Source organism: Larus michahellis, chromosome 4 (assembly GCF_964199755.1).
Source record: "Larus michahellis chromosome 4, bLarMic1.1, whole genome shotgun sequence".
Lineage (NCBI taxonomy): Eukaryota > Metazoa > Chordata > Aves > Charadriiformes > Laridae > Larus > Larus michahellis.
The window spans coordinates 19662808-19685475 of NC_133899.1; the positions used below are offsets into that span (position 1 = coordinate 19662808).

General features: G+C 37.1%; 1 protein-coding gene across 2 annotated transcripts in view; it reads left to right on the top strand.

The window, feature by feature from the left end:
- NFATC3 (nuclear factor of activated T cells 3) overlaps window positions 1–22668 on the top strand; it is a 77382-nt gene that overhangs the window by 18479 nt on the left and 36235 nt on the right. For both annotated transcript variants that reach the window (XM_074583180.1, XM_074583181.1), the window contains exon 3: window positions 12357–12519. In XM_074583180.1, coding sequence (XP_074439281.1) covers window positions 12357–12519 — 163 coding nt within the window. The remainder of the gene's footprint in view (window positions 1–12356; window positions 12520–22668) is intronic.

Sequence of the window (22668 nt, forward strand, 5' to 3'; positions counted from 1 at the left end):
TAGAAATAAAATAGAGAAAAAAATTGCATGCCATACTGAAAATCATCCAGAAAGATTCTGGGCTGTAGTTCCAAGGGTATTTCCACCATTGTGGTGCTGAGTTAACTAGCTTTTTTCCTTTTGTAGTCCTGTCATGTGCTAGCAGGATGATTTGTGGAGGCTCAGAAAAGGGAACTAGTTCAGTTAGGAGAAAAATTCACCCTCCTTCCCATTCTGTTACTTTTAAGATGGAGCAGTTCTGTGATCTTTCCAACCATCTAGCTTCTGGAATCACTTTGCCAGTACAATGCAGTGGGTGGAGTAGAAATGAGAACTCCTTAAGCAGTGTTGCTGCTGGATGGACAGATACTGTGATTACTCAGCTCAAGTTATCCATTTCATTCCTGAACTTTTTTCTTGCTCTACTAGGTTTTAAAAATAAGGGGTAGGAAGGTACTGGGAGGAAGAAGCCGCAGGTGTTTTTTGTGTGAACATTTTGTAAGAAAGGTACATTAAATTAATAACAGTAAAGCACAATTGGCCATATAAAAGACTTGTTATAGGTTTAAATGTCATGGCATGTGCTTCCATACTAGTCTGTATTGATTCTAAAATAGCTTTGATTAAAATAGTATCATTCTGTCCACAGGCAATGCTTAAGGTTTGCTCTTCAAGGATGTAGAGCGTGAATTCCTCTTTCTTACTGAGAGCGGGGTTGGGGGGCAAGAGAGTGTAGGATTCTCTACATATATGCTTTATTTTGGAAAAGGCAAAGCTTAAATGCTACAAGTTAATGACAAAATATAATGTTCTTCTCATTGCAAAGTCATCTTTGCAAAACAGTTGTTTTCACACTCTGTATTTTTAATTTTAGAAAGAATGACTTAGAAAATATTCATGGTTTTAATATTTTCCTCCCACTACCACCTCTTCTCTCGAAGTAAGCAAAGCAAAATAAAGAAATGTTTCTGACCAAGCTTCAGAGATGTCCTGTAGGAAGCTCTTTATTCCTGGCTCTCAGTTTTAAATTCTTAGCAGAAAACTGGAATTAACTATTGCGCAGTAAGCCAAGCTTACTGAAGAGGTGTTCATTTTGGGGACCTCCCTCAAAAGCACAACATTGAAAAGTGGATGCTGGCTTTCATGGCAACATGCTAGTTTTTATGTAATTTCCCTTTCTAGTGGCTTTTTCCAAATTCAGGTATCATTCTTGCATCATTTTAATGTCTTGATGTATTATTTCCTGATGCTTGTCAGATGAACAAGCCTGTTGAAAAAAATGTTTTGGAATACCTGTTCTCATTCTCTGTTGGGTACGTTAATATTCTCAGGGGTGTCCATCTTGTGGAATATAGAAGCACTCAGAGATCTTTTAAAGATTGCTGTAGCTCACCCTTTCCACGCAGATTTTAGGCAGAGAGTTAATGGAGAAAATTCAACTGTAACTTTTACTATTGAGTACCTAAGAAGGAAGTTATGAGCACAAATGGGTGGAATATAAACCAATACTTTCAGGGTACAGTGACGCATCCTTAAAACAAATGGAAGATAAGTGAATTACAGCTTTAAGAGCTTCCCAAAGGGTAACTTCTAATGGATACTATCAAATAGACTTTAGTTCTAACAATGAACTTTTCAGTTTTACTGCTGAATATATTCCTATGTGTTGATATGCCAGTGTCACACAGAAGGCTCATTTTTATTAATACAAAACCTCTGTTAATTTTAAAACTAAATTTTGTATTCTTTAGAAGTTGTCAACTAGCTTAGATTGTTAATATCTTAAATATATGTAATAATGCTTATTTGGCCATTTTGTCATTGTTGCATAATCGTATAACCAGATTTTAATTTATCCTCTCTTCAGAAATGTATTGATTTTAGTGAGAAGTGATTCTTTTCTTTTTCTTTTTTTTCTTTCTGCTTAGCTGTTTATGAATGTGAAGTTTAACACTAAAGATGCAAAGCAGCTAGCTGGAAAATTCTGTTTTATCAGATCTGAAACTACTGTGTTGTCAGATACGTTAACTATCTTGAAGTTGGTTTTGTTGGGTTTTTTTTTAAATTCTCTTGCGGTCTGCTCATCTGTTGATAAAAGGTGTTCAGTCTGTTACTAGAATCTTTTCATTCTAACTAAAGTAATGATAACTATTTTTCCTTAATGGTCTGTTTTGGGATTGTATTATATTTATGCAGGATACTTTGCAGTCCTAACTTGACATTTTTGTTTGCTCCCAGGCTAACATAGTTCATAAAAGGTGAGCCCTATGGGGTAAAAGCACATGAACATATAGGCATGTGGCAAGGTAGGGTGTAGATCTATGGTTCTTTTGTGGGATGACCAAAATAGTTATAAAAATAGATATTCAGTTAAACCTGCTTCCTCTTGTAGTAGGGAGAACTGAGCAGAACTGAATAAAAAAAAAATCCATTTTGCTGTTTTCATTAAGAAGTAAAAATATTTTTTTAAATGTCAGAATTTATTCAAAGCTGGCACTGAAGAGCTCTTCTAACTATAAAATGGGCAAATAGTCAGAAGACAATAAAGACTACACCTATTCACATGTGAACTAAATAAAAATATTAAGCTGTATACATTTGCTGCCAAAAATGTAGTCTGACTATTGAATTAGTGGAAATGGCTGCAGTGGCAGCTGTATCCTCAGTGAAATGCTGAATTACTTAGCAGCTGTAGCCTATTTCATGGGTGCTATGAGAGCATGCATCTTCAGTATGTTAAAACATTTCGTTCTATCATATAATATTTTATAATTTTAATCCTTATAAAGTAGGGGAGCCAAGTTGACTCTTTTGTTTTATGAATAAAAATGAAATGCAAGAACACCTGCTGTTTCTTAAATAATTTCTGACAGTGACCAAAAATGAACACCTTATTTGTCATAAAGAGTTAGATGTTAATTGCAATTTATATCTTTATTACATTTTATATATAGTAATATATTAATTGTAATTTAATCCAAGCCAACAACTAGGAAGAGGGAGAAAACGAGGGGAAAGGGAAAAAAACCCTTGTGTGTTGAAATAAAGACAGTTTAATACAACCAATAACAGAAAATAATAATAATAATGACATGAGTCACTCTCACTGCCCAGTGAATTGGCGCCTTCCCAAGCAGCGATCGTGAGTACCCACTCCCTGGCTCACCCTGTTTTTTATACTGAGCATGATGTCTATGGTAAGGAGTATTCCTTTGGCCATTACATCGTTCTGTCTAGGCTTCTTCTCAGCCGCTATGGGAAGCTGAAAAAGTCCTTGAAAAATATAAACATAATCTGGCAACAATAAACCAATATGCATTATTGACATTCCTTTTATACCGAATCTGAAACACAGCAACCACTAGAAAGAAAATTAACTCTGTCCCAGCTGAAACCAGGACAATATTAGAATTAATACGCTTTTTAAATGTCTTGATTGTATTGTTAAGTACAAAGTAGTGCATGGAGTAAACAGGACTGTTGATTCCAAGCGTATGAAGTGACCCTGACCAGTGTGCAGACTCAGCTGCAATAAATGACCCCTGTTAGAAGCAGGGATAACTTGCTTCACATCTGACACAGTGTGAAATGTGCAGATAGCACCTTCTTCTCTGAATGTTATCTAAAGTTTCGTAAATCTGTAATCTAGTTTATAAAAAGTCCTGACCATGTTTTCCTTCTTTCTTCTATGTTCAGTAAGCGTGCAGTACTTACCAAAATTTTAAAGCATGTAACATGCTTTTGAGCATTTTATTCATATTTTAGATGCCATACAAACAACTTTGTTAGATGACAGCATGTTATTTGGTCACAAAACCCATAATCTGCCAGTGTGTAGCATATGAAAAATGTATGCGTGTTATGTGTCCTGAGTCACATTTCTGCTTCCTTGTCAAAGATAAGTCTAGACAAGTGACAAACACGGACAGAACCAGTGCAACAATTCCTTTCAAACAGGTAAAAAGGAACTAGGTGTAGTGTCTTCTCTATCTAGAAATAGTGAAGGGATCTGTCAATGATGTCATTAAACAAGTAGCTTAGCAGATGAGCACTGTTTTGATGGAAGATTAAATTGGTTGTTTTACAGAATATTCAGCAATGAAGTTATTTGATAATTTTATTTATTACAGTGTTCCTCTTGTTACTGTTATTTAAGATGCCTCTTTCTTCCAACCCCTAGCCTCCCCCACGATGATGGATAAGAAATTGCTTTATCTGTATGTCTCGTGTTTCCCTCCCCTCCATTTGGAAAATCGTTTTCTTTTTGGGATCTTAATGTAGTGATAGTAGATCTGACCTCCCCATTTGCTTGTTACTCCAACAATTCATGAAGATGCTGGGTTTATGACTTTGTCTTGCACATCTACTGTTAGAGCTTGAGTTTTACCAAGTTTAACAAGTTTTTTTTCCACTAAATCTCTTTAAAAGACCTATTTCTAGGCTTTTGCATAAAGTTATTTCAGAATATTTTATTAATTGGATTCTCTTTTTCTTTCACTCCTTTCCCAAAGACCATATTGGCTGCTGGAAGGGAAACATAGATGCTTCAAGTTCACTTTCTTATTTAGATAGCCTATGTCAGTATAGGTTGTAAATAATCTGGAAGAATACCAGAAAAAGTATTTCTTCCTGGGGTCTATTGATATTCAAATATCTAAATTCGATCGGCTTGCTCACACTGAGGCACCGTTTAAGGGGGTTAGTATGCTTATGTAAATGATCTTAAGTGTATCCTTAAGTGTTTGAAACTTTGTGAAATTTCTTTTTATTAGGTATTTAGTAAATATTTATGAAACCGTGTAATATTGGAAAGCTTTTCAAGACTGATCCCTTTTATTAAAATTTTCTCGTTTAGATTCCAGTCAGCCTCCTCAAGTACAAAGCTGCTGTATTAGAAAGATGAGTAGCAAATAGTATTTTGAAGTGATATGTATACTTATTTTACAGAAACTAATGTTCTCCGTTCCAATGTATATAGCTCTTCTGTGACTGATCCATCTCCCCTGAAACAGGTTCACAGTTGTAAGATTTACAGAAAGTGCAAAAAAAAAAATAAAATTGGAAAGTCTGTTTTACAATATTTTTTTTTTTTTTAAACTTTATCAAGTGAATAAAAAGAGCATAGGGATGACCCAGAAACCTTTACTGAGCAATTACTATAATGTAATAGTTTTGGTGAGGACTTGTCACTAAAAGTACAATTCATAAGATAAGTACAATTCACAATCAGCAACATTTATGGTGTTAACAACTGTGGTTAGAGTGTTCTGGAGTTAACAACCATCACAGGCATGGCCAGCACTGATGTTGGTAATACGGGGCATTTTGTTAGAAGACCTTTCCATGATGATGCAATTGAAAATGGTGGGGATTCTGTTATTTCTTCTTTTAGGTTTGGTGTTTTGGTTCCTTTTGCTTTAAACTTACGACTTTTAACATGAATGGTTGGTGGAACAGTAAGTTTTAGGTTCTGTAAAGTAGATCTTGAGAATCTAATATGTGTCTCAAGCAAATAAGCACTTTGTAGGGTAGTAAACTTGAGTCATTCGGGTTTTTTTTCTTTCTTTAACCATTGAAGTATTTGATGGGAACAAATGGTGCATTGTGTCTGGTAGATAACCAAGCAATATTCATTAATGGGCAAAAATCTTGAGATAAAACCTAGTTTCTTTTACTGTGTCTTCTCTCATGAAATTCTTAGAATTACTTAATTTAAAAACTGTTATATAAACTGATGTCTTCAGACTGCTGTGTCACAAATTTAACCTAGAGCACTGAGAAGTGACAGGTTATCAAATAGTTTCTTTGTTCCAGTGGTGATGAACAAAAAGGCTTTGATAGATGTATTTACAGTTCAGGAATCTCTTCAGTGATGGGTACTTAATGTCAGCTTGAGAGTATTTTAGCTGCAATTTTACTGCAAACCTGGCAGTTACCGCTGGAAACTAGGATTGCTGACAATGTTGCTTACTCTCTCAGGAAAAAAAAGTAGTTTAAATATAGTAGTAGATAGCCGAATGCTTGGAAAAGTTGCTTCTCTTGTCTGAATTCTTCTCTTGAAAATCTGGCGAGTAGAGAGGAACAGAATTATTTTCGATTTTTAACATAACTATTGGGAATTTGGTCTTAATTTTAAGAAGAACAAATCTTTCCGTGTAAGTGGACTGTAGGCAAACTTAGTCTGTTAAGTGGTTTTCTTCTCATTTTGATAAATAGCAATAACACCAGCTATGCTATGTTAGCAAAACTTTAAAGTGAAAATATTTGCAAATTGCTGACTTTGAAGATAAGGACCCACTTAAGTGAGACAAGCAAGAGAACTTTGAACCTCTTAGGTTTTTAATAAGCTAGGCTATTGCTGTAATGTTTACAGACCACTAATGAATCCAGAGAAATTCAGGTGGTGTTTGATATGGAACCTTTGTGCTGTATGTGTGATTCAGCTCTATACTTTTTTCTGAAATGATACAAATTTTACATGGCAGTATACAGTATCAATACTCTGAAAGCATCATTACTGTGGGTCTGCTAGTGGTACAACAATGATATTTTGTATGTAAACAGTATTTAAAAGGTCTGTTAATAAGCCACTGTGGCAAGTGGAAGAGCCCCAAAATTCTTAACTCCGAAATTACTCCACCAGGGAAAATGACGCTTTGTTCTAGGTAGTGAAGAGCGACCACAGTGGTATCTTGGTTCTAGCATTATTCTAGAAAAGGACCATAGTGCTGGATCGTAGTTACAATTTGAGATTCTCTAGGGTTTGCTGTGTTGCCACATTGACTTGTTACAGGATACGCTGTTGGTTAATCTCTGCAAAAATTTGGGATGAGGAAAAAGATGTGGAATGTCCATTGTATGGTCAGTAAGCTTTTTCCCACAGTGACAGATTTTGATGTATTGGGAGGAGCTGTAAATGGAAAATGTTATTTTTGCTGCAACTAAGAAATAATAAAAGAATCACTCTAGGACATCTATGGATTTCAACTAACCAAGGAAATAAGAATTTTCACAAGCATTTTGAGATCCTATTGCATATTTTCAAAAGGTTATTACCAGAACTAGTGACTACAAAGAGGCAGGAACATGTTCATACAGAGTGGCTAAAATGAGTTCTTATATCAGTTCCAACTGTGTTCAAAAACTTTCTAAGCAAGGAGTCCAGGAGAGCATTAGACTACAGCTGAGCTAATTGCACATGTGCTTCAGCTGAGGTACCAGCATAGGCAGTTTGTCTGCACAGATCCCCAGCCATTTGTCCAATGCATTACCCCGGAAGAGTGCTACAGATGAAAGGTAACTGTTTTAAGTTTGTAACTGGATTATTTTTAGTGGGTCTCATAGGCTTTGTTCTTCCTTCTGTCGCACGTGTACTGCTGTGGGGCCATAGTCGAATGCAAACAAGAAGTCTTGTTTCTGGGGTTTGTTTCATCCTGTGCGAGAGAGGCATAGTCAGCCCATGAGCTGGGCCCTGACTTACAAAGCTCTGAATGCTGAAGTCCATATGGAGGCATTGGGCTGTCCTTATGCTGAACACTAGCTGTTTCCTCATCAGCTTGTGCAGGCTGAATCAGTTCTGTTGTAGAGATAATTGCAGAGGAAGAAGGTATCTGTTAAATTCACTGAAGTGATAATTTTAAATGCAGTGGCTTCTGCTGAGAATGCTACTGAAGGGTTCCTCCTTTACTTCTGAGTTTCCTTTAATAGCTGCTGTTCTCTGAAGCCTTTAATCTTGATGTGATAGGAGTATGAGCTTTTGGAGGCTTGCATTAATCAGATTATAAAACTCTCATGGTATTACTCGAAGAAGGCTTACGGATTGGTGCTGTTTCAACACCATGCTAAAATTTGATTTAACGGAAGTTTTAGAATGACTGTCACTCATTATTTCTGTTGCCTGACATATGCTTTGGTGCTTTACTAGTAGGTCACTGCATTGTTAATAAGGTTTTTACTCATTTAAAGAAAACAAAACAATAGATAAACTTCTGTAAACGACTAAGTCACAAGCTATTGTAGCAGTAATTTAGCGACTGACCGGGTAGAGGTTTGTAATGAAACATGTGGAAGTGTCTACAAATGTGTTCCTCCCCCATCAAGTCTGAAAAGTGAGGGCCTTTAATAGTTATTTATTTTAGGTTTTTGATCTAAAGTGACTTAAAAAAACTCCACAGTCAGCAGCTGATCTGGATTCTGTGTTCCGAATGTGAATTTAGATGGCTTTATCAATAGTGCAAATGCTGTTGTGCTGTGTGTAAGCTGGGGGAGACAGAAGTGTTTTTGTAACACCAAATTTTTTGCTCATTTCTGAAGCAGCTGAGCTTCTTATTCTTAAACATGATCCAGGTATTTTAAGAGTAATGCAGCACTAAATTTACTTCAGAACTTATGTGAGTTCTGAACTATCAGAGACCCTTGGAGTTCAATGCACAGTTCACAATTGATAAAATAACTGTGGTGACTTAAAAGTCTAGCAGTTGTACTGCCGATCCTCACCTCAGAGTGTAGACTGAACAGTATTGGCCAAGGCTTGTATGAGGTTCAGCAAGGCCAAGTGCCAGGTCCTGCACTTGGGTCACAACAACCCTGTGCAGCGCTACAGACTTGGAGAAGACTGGCTGGAAAGCTGCCCAACAGAAAAGGACCTGGGGGTGTTGGTCGACTGCTGGCTGAATGTGAGACAGCAGTGTGCCCAGGTGGCTAAGAAGGCTAACAGCATCCTGGCCTGTAGCAGAAATAGCGTGGCCAGCAGGACTGACAGTGATGATCCCCCTGTACTCAGCACTGGTGTGGCCTCAGCTCGAGTACTGTGTCCAGTGTTGGGCCCCACGCTACAAGAAAGAAGTTGAGGTGCTGGAGCGTGTCCAGAGAAGGGCAACGAAGCTGGTGAGGAGTCTGGAGCACGAGTCTTCTGAGGAGCGGCTGAGGGAGCTGGGGGTGTTCAGCCTAGAGAAAAAAGGAGGCTGAGAGGAGACCTCGCTCTCTACAGCTACCTGAATGGAGGGTGTAGTGAGGTGGGGGTCAGTCTCTTCTTCTAAGTAACAGGTGATAGGACAAGAGGAAACGGCCTCAAGCTGTGCCAGGGGAGGTTTAGACTGGATATTAGGAAAAATTTATACACTGAAAGGGTTATTAAGCATTGGAACAGGCTGCCCAGGGAAGCGGTTGAGTCGCCATCCCTGGAGGTATTTAAAAGATGTGTAAACATGGTGCTGAGGGACATGGTTTAGTGGTGCACTTGGCAGTGCTGGGTTAACGGTTGAACTCGATGATCTTAAAGGTCTTTTCCAGCCTAAATGATTCGATGATTAAATGCAGTAAAGCTAGGAGCTTTGGACTTACGTTCCCATATCCAGCATCTGGTACAAAAATAGTGTTGCTTCATATTGAAAAGTGTTCAAAATATATGCAGGCTTGTTACCTTCTGCCCTCCAAATGCTGACATGTTTCTTCTCGTTTGATATGATTCCTACATAGTATAAAAAAATAAAACAAACAAACAAAAAAAAACCCAAGAGTTTGTAGCCTGTGTTCTGATTTTTTTTTTTAAATTTGTTTAGTGCCCAAGCTTATGGATTCATGTGACTCAGAAGGTGACAGTGCTGGCTAGGAAGTTCCCACTCTGCCTCCCTCCCACTAGTTCTATTTGAAGAAGCTGTGTAGTCAGCTGGGGTCTGATAAATTAATAGGATTCAAAAATTTACCTTTCAAAATGAAATAAAGTTAGATCACTGATCCAGTTCAATTTGTATCTCTACAGCATTTGTCTCAAAAAAAGGGAAAGGGTGATGTGGAAGCAGAAATGACATATTGATGTCTTCACAGGGCAGAAAGGTGCATGACAGTGTACCCTAAGGCTTTTTAAGATTCCACTGCTGCTGAGAAGTTGAGGGTGATGGAGACAGCAAGAAGAATATTCAAAGTGAAACAACAGTTTGGGTATCCAACATCAAACTCCAAAGGGAAGCAGCTGTAACTCTCTAGCCTGCTACATCTAGAAAACATCAGTTTAATGCAGCGCAGCCTCAGAGTCTATGTAATTTATTTGGAGAACTGTGTTCTGAAAGTTTTCCAATTTTTTTTATGTTTTAGGCATCTGCACATGCGATGTGTGCTTGCTTGCTCTTTCATGCTGATATTTTCTATTTGTTTTCAAAGAATGACAAAATCTTAAGACTTGGTTATTTTCCTGTCTCTGTGTTTGTTCTAGTATTCCAAATATTTTTTCAGGAGATAATGGGAGACTGATACAGCTTGTGCCACGTTTTTATTAGTTAATTGCAGAAGGAGTAAACCTGTCTAAGAGGCTGTACAGAGCGTGGTCACAAGCAACAAATACTTTTTTTTCTTGACTGAGTTTATTATTAAGCTTTCAGTAATGCCTCCCAGTAATTGATATATAGTCTGTGGTGTGCGCGTTATACCAAGTTCTCTTAAGGTCCGTATCAGTTCACTGTGTATACCAACAATTTTGACATAGAACGTTTGGTTGTATGGAGAGGGAAAAGGTTTCCAGAAACACTGAAGAAAAATTTCTTGCACGCTACATTTCTTTTTAAACTCTTTTTAGTATCTTCTAATACTGACGATTTCTTTCCTTTTTCAGACTGAAGACTTGAGTCCTCTTCTCCTTCAGTAGCTATAAAAGTGAATGGCAAGGTCTAGTTGATAGCCAGTAGTAGCATTTAGGCAGTACGCCTTGGCCTGTGGTAAGTATCTGGAAGGATTGGGCTTATACTGCATTCCTGACAGTTTCCTCTTTTACTGCTGACATTACCAGTCCTCTCCTGCCCAGTAAAAATAATTGCTGTGGAAGGACCGGTCATCAGACCTCCTTACTGGGGGGAGAAGAGACTTTGCTGTACACTGAATGCTTGTGGAGATGATTTATTGCTCACGTTTCTTCCTTTCAGTAAGAAGAAAGGGAAATACTCTTGATCTTCCCATTGCTCCCGGAAAGGTGCTTCAGGAGATAAAACTTACATTATAACATTAGCGCTCTCCTGAAGTGCCCGTAGAGGTACTCTGTGAAGCAGCAGGTCAACCGGCTTATAGGTTGTTCTCCTGTAGGAGGTGGCCAGCAAGTACTGCCATTTCTTCTCCCTTGTTTCTATGCTTAGTGACAGTCATTTTTGTAAAAGGTACATGCGTGGTGCTGCAGGCTGAGCCCAAGTCCATCCAGATACTTGCTAAAGACAGAGGTTTCTTTTCTATTTTGTTCAGTCCAGACATTATCTTCTTTCTCAACTGTGCGTATGTTTTATGAGTCTTTGCTGAGTTCTCCAGAAGTTATAATTTATCTTCCTTGGACCTGTAGCTATTCATGTTTGTGAAAATCTGCATGGATTGGTGGTGGGGTTTTTCCTGACTTCCTATAAAGTGGAAAGAAATGGAATTGAGCTTTCTCAGATGTTGATACAAACCAATATTTGTCCATCTCTTTAAAACCTAATTTGCTTTCCCTGTTGGTCAGAGTAAGGTAGTACAAAACTATTTTAACAGAAGCTTATTTTTCTTGTAATTGTTCTTGTTTGGTACACAATGCTATAAATGTTCACTTTTAAATGTTCATAAAGTACTTTGCTCTAACAGGTAATTACTGACTTGAATCTGACTGTTCATCGTATTAGAAGCATAAATCTATAAATCTATGCAGGTAAAAGGGAAGGTATGAAAACATTGGTGATATTATGTGGCTTATTTCCCTTTGAGGTTCTTCTGTGTTACTTCTGTTACTACATTTTGTTATCCTTCTCTGGAGTGACTTTGCTACAGGGTGTAAGGGTATATATAATCTGTGGATAAGCTAAGCATGTACTTTAGGTGTCGGTGTTGTCTGGTGCAGTTAAGTCTTTATGCTTAGATAGGACTACTAGCTTTAAAATTTTGGGTCATTGTATAGCGTTCATTTTAATGATAGTTAACTGAGTGCTGCGCTTACCAAGCTTAGAAAAACAAAACCAGCAAGCTGGAAGATAGTAACGCAGAAAGTTAAAACTTAATGATTTACAGATGGAACTTAGACTGTTCCCTCCAAATGACATTTGAACTTGAGGATAAAAATGAATATAAAGGCATTGTAGAATAGTACTGGTAATGTGGGGCAGGGGGGACATACAGTACCTTTCTTTTAACCAGGTATTGGAAGAAAGAAGTTCCACTCTACCAACCCCAAAAGAAATACTTAATTGAAGATTTTGAAGCAGTAGCAAAACTTTGGAATTTTCAAGTAACAGTTTTAGGCTAATAGCTAGTCTTATTTGGTCATCATTTGTTGGGAAAGTGACATCGTTGTCTGTATTTTACAGTGAAGTTACCTTGTACTGTGGCCAAATGGCACAGTTCGCGTAACCATAGTGTGCTTGTCTTGATTGCAGCACATCTTCATTGCCACCTCTTGACTGGCCATTACCAAGTCATTACGGGCAGTGTGAACTGAAAATAGAAGTCCAGCCTAAAACTCATCACAGAGCTCACTATGAAACAGAGGGAAGCAGAGGAGCAGTAAAAGCATCTACTGGAGGACACCCTGTAGTGAAGGTAGGAAGTCTGGCTTTCTTGAATAGAAGATAATTTTTTACCTACAATTATTGGTATTTACAATGCTGTGAATTGTTACTTTGTGTGAAGCTTACAGTCCTTCCTGGGTAAGATTTTTCTCCCTTAAATAGAACTCGTTCAATACATAAGTTAGTTTTAGATGTTTAAAAATGTACAGTTTGCTACAGTTACAGTGCATGTTACAGTTATACCCTGTATGCAGCTTTATGCTTGTGAATGGATTCACAGTGCAATAGTGTATTACTTAATGTATTCAACATGAACTTGAAGGAGGAAAAAGTGTGCATGGGGGCAGGTAAGAAAAGTCACGATAACGGATTAGTTGGAGCTATACTGAAATATGATACAGCTTCGTTTGAAGCGGAAATCATCTTTCTTTTGGTGTTGAGACAGCTTCTGAACACTATAAACACCTCTTGGTCGTGTTTTTATTAGGTTATTTCTGTGAAATGGTACCCATAAATTCTGTTAATTTTCACTTATGTGTTTGGAGTAAATTAAGCTTGACTCTTCTCTTTCTCAGTATGAACCAAAGATTATTACTAACAGTTTAATGGTAGCTGTCTCCTTAAAAAGTAAGGCATCACCTAGTTTCATTAGATTTGGACTGGTTATCTGTAAAGGCAAATATGACTTGTTTCTTGCTTTCTTTTTTTTTTGACATAATTTCCATTGTCGTAACAGTATCACGCAAGCTTTATTGTCTCTTAGAACAGTTTTGATCACTTTCAAGAAAATTCAGTAGTGCGGGCAGTAGTCGTTACCTAACAGAAGGTGGTGATGTACTGACTGGTTTTGATAACTGGTACCTGCCATTAGCAGTTGCTTTTGCTGGGTTCTTTAGCTATTGTTGAATGTTCCAAATGCTAATGGCATCTAAAGCATATTATTTAAATAGTTTGCAAACACCATCCAATTATTGTTGAGATCAGTATTAGATGTAAAGTCCTCATAAATTAGGCCTGGCTTTCATAAGGAAGCTTTACCATCATATTCTCTTTGAAGGGAAAGATGTGTGGGTTTGGTACTGTGGGTATAGCTGTGTGCACAAGCTGTGATGTGCTCCTCTCTGACTCGCAGAGTACAGGTGTGGACACAAATATCTTACCTTGTGCTGGGAAGACTTCTGGGTTAGTTAGGGGTGGTCACTGATGTCTCCTTTAGTATCTACAGTGCCAGCTGGCTCATGCAGCTTGAAAGGGAACCCACCCTCTTATGCACTGGACATGGGGAAGATTGTGCCGAGGAACTGTGTGACTTCTTAAGATGCCTTGATTTATCAGTTTTCCCCATCCTTGGGTGGAAGCAATGTCTCTTTACTTATTCACCTCAATCTTGCTTAATGGTCTTTATCTGAATCCCAAGCCAGGTTAGGATAAAATGGAACTGTTCATTTATAAGTCAAATCAGACAACAATTCTAAATTTTTTTTATAAGACAAATAGGAAAAAAATATGAATCTGATTACATTAATGTTACAGCAAGGTTTGTCTTTTCCTCCAAATGCCGGATATTTCCTGTTCTTTTCCAGCAAAATAGCAGTCAGGGTTTCAGTCCTTAGTCTTTCACTATAGCAGCCTGTACATTAAAAATGTATTTGATATATTTATCCTATTCCAATAGTTGGAAGTAACTGATTACAACTTGAGATCAGATGATGCAAAGTGCTAATAGGATTGGCATAATCAGTCCACATTCTCTTACTCTTGTAGTATAAACATGTTACTGCTTTTTCTCCTTATAGTTTGTTCCTCCTCTCTGGCAAGTAAATTCTGTCGTGTTTTGTAATTACATCAGTTTTGGAACAGCTCTAATGTTATACCTATATAAATAAAAATGTACCAGCAGAACTTAAATGTCTTGGACTATCTGCTCATTTTTTCTTGCCTAAGCAATCTGCTCTCTACAAGCTCTTCATCTGATGAATTTCTTCTCTTAATCTGACTCCTAGTCATATTCTTTGGGCTATTTATCCAACTCCATTTCTTCTCTAACGGCTTATCTTGAACTTTTTCATAACGCCTTTCTTCCTCTTAAGACTTAGTATCTTTCCTTTCTCTCCCTCCAAAAGGGGCTAGTTATCTGCATACCATCTTCTTTCTTGAATGTCTTTCCTTATCCTTCCATTTCCATTCTTAATCTGAGCTCTTCATCCAACTTTCCTGTTCCCAAACTTTTTCCTGTTCATCACAATACCATGGCCTAAACAGCTCCAACTTTCTCCTATTGTCAGACCTACTAGATTTCTTCGCACAGTAGAGGCCAGGGCCAAGTGCTTATCAGGGAAGTCTGTGCTACAAACTAGAGAAAATTGAGGATGCCTGGAAGCTGAAAGTCGGACAGGCACAATTCTTCATGTGGAGCTTTGTGTTGCTTTAGTCAGTGGGGAACAACTAGACAGAACTTTTCACGTGCCAAGGTGCTGGCACTGGAATTAAACACATCCTTAATGACGACAGAAGCTTGGGAGATTTTAGCTGACAAAATAAGTCTCTGATGAGCTTTTGCAAACTGCCTTTAGCCTTTTATTTTTCCTTCCTTTTTTTTTTTTTTTTTCTCTTTTGGTGCTTGTGTCTTGCACTAATATTGGCGTTAAGGGAGCTTGTTTTGCTGATGTTTATAAGATTTGACAAATATATGTAGGTTTACTTTTGCTTACAAAACTAGAGGCTTCTAAATTGCAGTACTAGATGCAAGTTAGAAAAAAAACAGATCTGTAATCTGTGTTTTACACCAATGATTTTAAAAGCCATTTATTTGCATTAGAATTGTGAAATACCTTGTGATGACAAGAATGCCGTTTTAAAAATTGAGATAGTATTTATGTGTCTGACAGTCTCATGCTTAAACACATGGATTATACTATGCCTCTCTAAATTAAAATGAATACAAATGCAAATCAATATTCTGTTTTGCAATTTGCTCTCCTCCAGCTGGATTAGAAATTAATTGTTGTGCTTGATGGGAGAGAGGAAGTTGTTATGAAACAAAACATCGATTTGTATTAGCTTTTTACTCACTGCTGGGAAAATCAGTATGCTAAGGGCCAAGTTTGGTGAAAGATAAATACTAAATAGCTGTGAGCAGATAAAAATTGCTTTCTTTAAGTACAAAAGTGAAATCTTTCCAGCACTTCCGGAAGCTTATTACACAAATCCAGTTCACGAAATGCATTACTATTTGTTTCTGACTTAACTTCTCTTTTTGGTGCTCTTAGCTTTACACCAGTCACTTGGATGCGTATGATCACTGCAATAAAGTACTCAGCATTTTCTTCTGTGAAATAACTGTATGCTAACCAGTGTCAGAGATGAGAAGGGACATTGGTGACTAGAATAACATAGAATAGAATATTTCTGTTGGAAGGGACCTAAATCAATCATCAAGTCCAAGTGCCACATGTCTGGGTGTCTGAAGGCCTGTGTGCGTTTACTTGCTACACAATCTGTTTTGCTCTTGAACATTATTTTATAGAAAGCTACAGTATTTAATTTCTGATCTGTGAAACCTCTGTAGTTCTGCATGTGCATTTGATGTATTATTTAAAATACAGATTTTAAGATAGTACATAGCTTCAAGCCATTAATCTATTAGTGCGTGTCATTAATCTATTACTAATACTGTATCGTACCTGTTGCTAGGAGACTAAGCTTCTGACAAATTTGGCATCATCTGTTGTGAGTACGTTTAATCAGCTTATTTCCAAATGTGAGGAAATGAAGTGAGTGGAGCATCATGCTGTGCTTTGTAAGCCCATTGACTTTAAGAAAGCAAATTCTGTAATGAAATTCTTGTTTTCAGCTTTTTTGAGGCAAATGTGTTCTAAATAGCAGATAACTGTAATTTTAATCTCTGCTTTCTTGGGAGTATGTTCCAGCTAATCTGTGTCATCTGGAAGAATTTATTTTACCTTAATAGAGAATCCACAAGACAACGCTGACAGTTTTCACAGGGAAGGAACAAATAATTTGGCAGAATAGTTAGCAAGGAGAAAGATGGCAGGGTGAATTTCTGTCATTCAAATTATGTAGAAATTTTGTATTGCATTGTCAGGAGACATAGAAAGTCTCTGGGCACTGTCTGCCTTTACCTTTCTAATTAAATAGGTTAGAGTACTTACTGTACCCATCTATGAAGCCTTTTAAACAAAGAGCTGCCATATTTCATTTGACTCTAAATGAATAATCATCATTGCTTGAATTTCCTATCCTTCCTTTCCTATCCTTTATTATTATACATAATAAAATAATGTTTACACTTAAAATTTGCTAGAATGAGATTTTACTGGTATCTATAATGGTTAGAGTTCTTCATGAGACTTCACTTGGATAATGCTTACAATGAAAAACACATAAGCATTTCAGAGCAGGTGGGCACACAGGATCTCTCAGGGAGAGGTTGTTGGTTGGGTTCTTTTTTTTTTACTCTCGTATTTTAGCTTTCTGATCTAAAATGACTTTTTTTCTTTTTAAAACAAACTTGTCTTGTATATTCTATTCCTGCTATTCATGTCGACTTCTGCAGTTTTCTGGGTTAAGTATTTTACATTTCATGATATCTTTTGGTAGTAAATTCCACAAGCTGTGTTGTGCACAAGAAGAAGTATTTTCTTTTTATCTTTTGTCCTGTTACTGTTGAAGAAGGTGATCTACACAGTACTGTTCTTGATAACCATACAATATGATGTACTGAGGGACCGTTGAGCTAACCAGATGCTTGTTAGCACCATTCTGTATGAAAAAGGAGTATCTGTCCTGTGGCCATTTACCACAGGGGGAATCAGTTCCAGATGTGAACTATCATAAGGGTAATTTATTCTAAAATTGATGATTTATCTGCAACAGACACTGTATAGAATCCACTTGTGCCACATGCATGCAAGACAAATTTGGGGCAGTGGTAGCTATTAAGAAATTGCCTGTACCAGAAGTGTCTTTCTGCCATACTACGAAGGGTTTAAGGATAGAATCATTCATCAGTTGTGCCATAAGCACAATTCTTATTGTAGCTGATTCTGCAGTAACAGAGGAAGCATCGTATAACCCATATGGATGACTGAGCAGTATTACAGCTGAAGAAAGGTGTAAGATCAAAAATGAAAGAAATGTTAAATAAAAACTAGTTTATTTAAATGGTTATACAATTCTAGTCAAGCAAACAGTAACCTCCTGTGTGAGGTTTAATGGAGACCTGTGAAAGAGGGACTGAATGTCAGCTCTATTTGAAGTGATTGCAGGGCTCAAAGTCATAATGAAGAGCTGTAAATGGAAGAAAGAGTAAACTAATTGAGCTAAAGCAATCTAATTTTGAACTATTTTGAAAATTCTGAAACAGGAATGTGTCCTCAAAAAGCCTGTCAAACTCTGCCTGAGTTCAGGCGTAAGAAACTATAACCTACAAGAGAGGATCGAACTGAGCAATGTCAGAGATGATATATTATAAAAATAAACCAATGAAGGATTGTCTAAATGAGTGTATGTTTCCTGGCCTGTTATTCTGTGGCTGTCAGCTTTTCTCAGGTGTTCTGTGTGGGCAATTCATGTAACTGCTTGAATAACAGGTATAATATCAGAATTTTCCCCATCCTCTAAACCCAATAAACAGCACACTTTTCCTGTGTTTCATGACCCTTCCCATTCCTCCTGCTCTTCGGTTTTTATTTTTGTCTTGAATTCTTCCCTGTTTTGTACATCACCAGAAGGTAGGCTGTATCCCAGCTCTAATTGCTCTCTGTTGTTTGGTGGCAACCTGCAAATAAATGTAGAAGGCAGAAGGTAAGTCTCAGCCTGTGTGAACCATGTAGTGGGCTGTATTGGGAAAAACATTGACCTTTGGATGAGTTTCTAAAAATACTTATCTTTGAAGAACAGTTTGATGGCTATTTAGGCATCTTCTGCTTCAGAATCCACAAAATAGATACTAAAAGCCATATTGATGCGTCTATTATATGTTTGAGTAGTCAATCTAGAAAACACAGTAATTAATGTGAAAAACATTAAAAATGGCATGCTGGACTACAGTCATCTGCTTTTTGTATCATACGTTTACTAAAATGTGGAAAAATTGTAAATTTTTTCCAATGTAAAACCAATTTATGGTTTGGTTTTTTTCTGTAGGTTATGTGGGAATAACTTATTTCTGTCCTGGAATTGCTTGTCCTAAAACTGTCCATAGCATAATTTGTCATTGGGAGTTGGTATTTCAGGAACAGCACATTTTTTTCAAGAACATAGAGCAAACTGCTAACGGATAGTGGTATTGTGATGGCTAGTTAGATGTGACTGGCAGTTCTGCACTGTGTGAAGTTGTACTATTAGATAAATTCATAACTAAAATAGTGTTAATCTCCTTTTTGACATAGCTTAGAGTGAGACAGGACTCTCAGCTAAAACACTCTTCAAAATATGCCTGAAATTAGTATTTAGAACACTTTCAATCTTGTCTGCAAGCAGTGAGTGAGTATGTAAAAGCGTGAGATTTCAGAAATAGGCATCCAAGTTTTTTAACCTTGAAGGATATTTTGTACGTTGTGTAAACATATGGTATCATGACGAATAATGCACTGATATTTGCAATTATTTGTTTGCTTTAGTACTTTGCAGGACCCAGTTGTCTTTCTGATGACCTTTAAAATGTATTTAAAATTGGACTTGTGTCACTATCTAATAGTTTATTAAAGTTTGTTCCTTTTATGTCTCATTATTTTTTTCAGAATTGCAAAGGTCTGTACTATTTTAAAGTCTTCAAGCCAGTCTGCTCAGTAAGTTTATCTAGCAAAAGAGGAAGGAGGATGCTTTTTTGATGTGCGTCCTTTTCCTTCTCAGTTGATGGAAAGGTACTTCAAATAATCAAGTGATAGAAAAAGTACTGCAGTTCAGGAAGGGGAAGTAGGTGTTGTTTTGGTTTAACATATTTAATTTTAAAATCAGACAGTTAGCTTTTTGTAGCATTATAACAATTGCAGAATCAGAATGAAATAATAAAAAAATTCATGTGTGCTATTAAGACTTTCTGAGCCAGTGGTTGGGGTATTGCCTGATAGATCCAAGTGGAGTTTTCTTCCATGAATTTCTTCAGTTTCTTTGAAAAGGTCCATTGAAGATTATAGGTCAGCACTCATTCACCTCTGTAAGGCTACAGGGGATGACTGTGGTCAGTCTCACTGCCAGTAACTTCCCTGAACTCTAATGTCTTGTTTTCATATGTATAGTTTGTTTCAGGCTTTTCAAAATGCAACTGTTGATAAATTAATGATCAATTGTACCACTGGTGTTAGTCCTTGTGTTTGTGTGTCTTTTGTTTCAAATTACGTTCATCGTCATGCCTCTGGATCTTTGTCATCCCTTGCTTTTATTCCCAGGTCACTGTTAATAGGTGTGCTGTTTGGTTGGCAGAGTAGCCCTTCAGCTTTTAAACCAGTGGTCTTCACAGTTCTGTAGGACAGTAGCTGCACAGCACTCAAAAGTTAAATTCTTGTGGAGAAATGTATGAAGAAAAAAGTTAGGTTCTTCAGAGCCATGCACTGGGGCCTCTTTGATATTGTTGTCCAAAAGATTCCAAGCTTGGGAGTCGCATCTCCGTTGTGTCAGAGGGCAAAACCTTTCAAAGGTGTGGTTTGCTTTTTTTTCTTTAAATTAAATAAATAATAATAAAAAAATATTATTTTACTTTACAAGTGGACTAAAATTTAATCAGTGAAAGTTCTTTTCCTGTAGGATTGTTTAGGTTTCATGGTGAATTATACCATGTCTTTACTGATACAATCTTCCAAAGTAAAAGTAAAAATACCTAATTCAAGAGAACAGCTTTATTTTTCCTTTCACTTCCATATAATGGAAATAAAGCTCCTTCATTCTCCTCTTTTGCCCACCCTTAACTTTGGAGGGGGTTTCTAAGGAATACAGAAGTGACTGAAATGCATCTAGCTGCTGTGATTTCAAGGAGGAAATAACTAGTTATAACAGGCTTTTCGTATCAAGGTGTTGAAAAGCCTATGAAATCTCCATCTGAAGTAAATGCTTAGTAAGTGCTTATAGTTCTTTACACAGCTGTGTATTTCCTTGCTTCCTTTCCTTTGTTCCTCATGTTTGAAATCAGGATTTGTATATGGTGCGTCTGGTGAAGCCAGAGTTGTTAATAGATTATTTCATTCACTGAAGTTGTCCCAAATTTTTCCCCTGACGTGTCTTGTATTTCAAGACTATGCCCTATTTTTAGTGGCCTATTTGTATGTAAAAGCTTTCTTTCTAATCAGCCTACTTTACCAATCCAGTAATGCCATAAGCAGTGAATTAATTGTGCAAAGGCGAAGGAGCACTAAAGTGTTGATAGAATCTTCTTCATCTTCAATTAGCAGGCAAAGGCACATTAAAAAATAAAACATGAGTATTAATCCCCAGTGAAAGTTTGGTTAAATGTGGCAATTTCCTAACAAATTTCCTAACAAATGATGGAAAGTTTTGCAGGAAAATTGCTTTAAAAATACAATCAAATGGGATTTGGCACTGTCTGAATGTCGTTAGTATTGCGTGATTGCTGAGCATAAAACTTAGCTAATGAAATGATTTTTCACACATACCCACCTTCCCCCAAGTTTTAGCTCCATTATTTTTCTTTAGTTTTTAGTCTGAAAGAGTAGGCACATGAAACCCTGACATCGCTTATGGATTCAGTGACACTGTTAGGTATTGGGGTTCTTGTAAATAAACAAAGGGAGTTTTGGTTCAGAAAAATACACTGTTTCAAAGTGTACTGATAAAAGTACCTGTTTACTGTGAAATGTGTATTTTCTGTTGGATATTTTTCTTAAGTCTTGTTACAGGTCTTAAGAAATCACATCTTGTGGATGAACGACATTTACATTTGAATAGAGATTGGTAATACTTGGCCTGCAACAATCAATGGAAAACACAGACAGAACCTTCCTAATTTAAAAAAAAGGCTGGGAGGGGAGGTGAAACTTCTAGAGACTAAACAAAGTCTTCTCATGAGCTTGTCGAGTCTTGCAAGCTTTCCTTTAGATCAGAGCGTGGAATTGATGACATGTGAGCCAGATATGGCCCCAATATAATCTGCATTTAATCTCGAGAAATGCTAACTTCTTTTCTCGAGGTTGATGCCTCTTATTTGATGTGACCTATTTGCTTTCTTCAGCAAGGGAGAGGTTCTCGCCACTGCCACAAAATTCCAGGTTTTAAATGTTGCTGTCTTCAGTGATCGAATTAATCTGTATTGTCTCCAGTGCTACACATTATTTTTTTTTTTAAGGATTTTACGTATGTACATTAAGAATGTATGGATGTTTTTGTAATCTAAAATACAGCTGCTTGATGATCAAAAAAATTCTCTTATTAATTTACTGTCTTTGTAGTTACTTGGTAAAAATTGTAAACTAAGTATTGACATGCATGCATGAGTTTACTCTATGCGGCGTAGTAATACGGCTGGAACTGCTTTGGCGTGAAGCCCTTTTGGCTTATCCTGTAGTGACCTTCAGTCTTTAGCCTTCCAGCTTTAGTTTAACTTACGCATGCACTGACCTTTGCTATGGAAACGATATAGAAACACAAAAACAACTTGGCCGAGTTTCCCCAGCAAAGCAGTGGGTGGTGTATCGGTATTCTATTACAGAGCAGGGTTTCTGGAGGTCAGTAGTGACAGTGTGCAGTAACTTACTAGTTGTCTACAGCACACTGCTTGCTACTCCTGGGAAAGTAGTATAGCTTTTTTAAAAGTAAAATTAGTAACTTTTTTTTTTGTAGCATGCAGCTCTAGGATTGCACATTAATAGAGTAAATGCTGGAAGGTATACTTGAAAATACACCTAGTGCTCAACCAGTAATTTAAGTTGCAGTCTTTCTGTAAGTGACCCGTGACTGAATCTTGGGCAGGCTGATTTTGTACCAATTTATTGCAATGCATCTTCGGCGGGGTGATTCTGCAGCGCTTACCAGTAGGTTGTAAATGCAACTAATTTAAATACCTGTGGCCTGTATAGAGACACTATGTTCTTATTTGTATATATTGTGTGTTCTTTACTGAGGTGAACTAAAGGTACAGATACCATGGCTTCATTAGGTATTTGAACAAAACATAGTATCTGTTCTTTCAAGTTAGTTATGTAGGTAT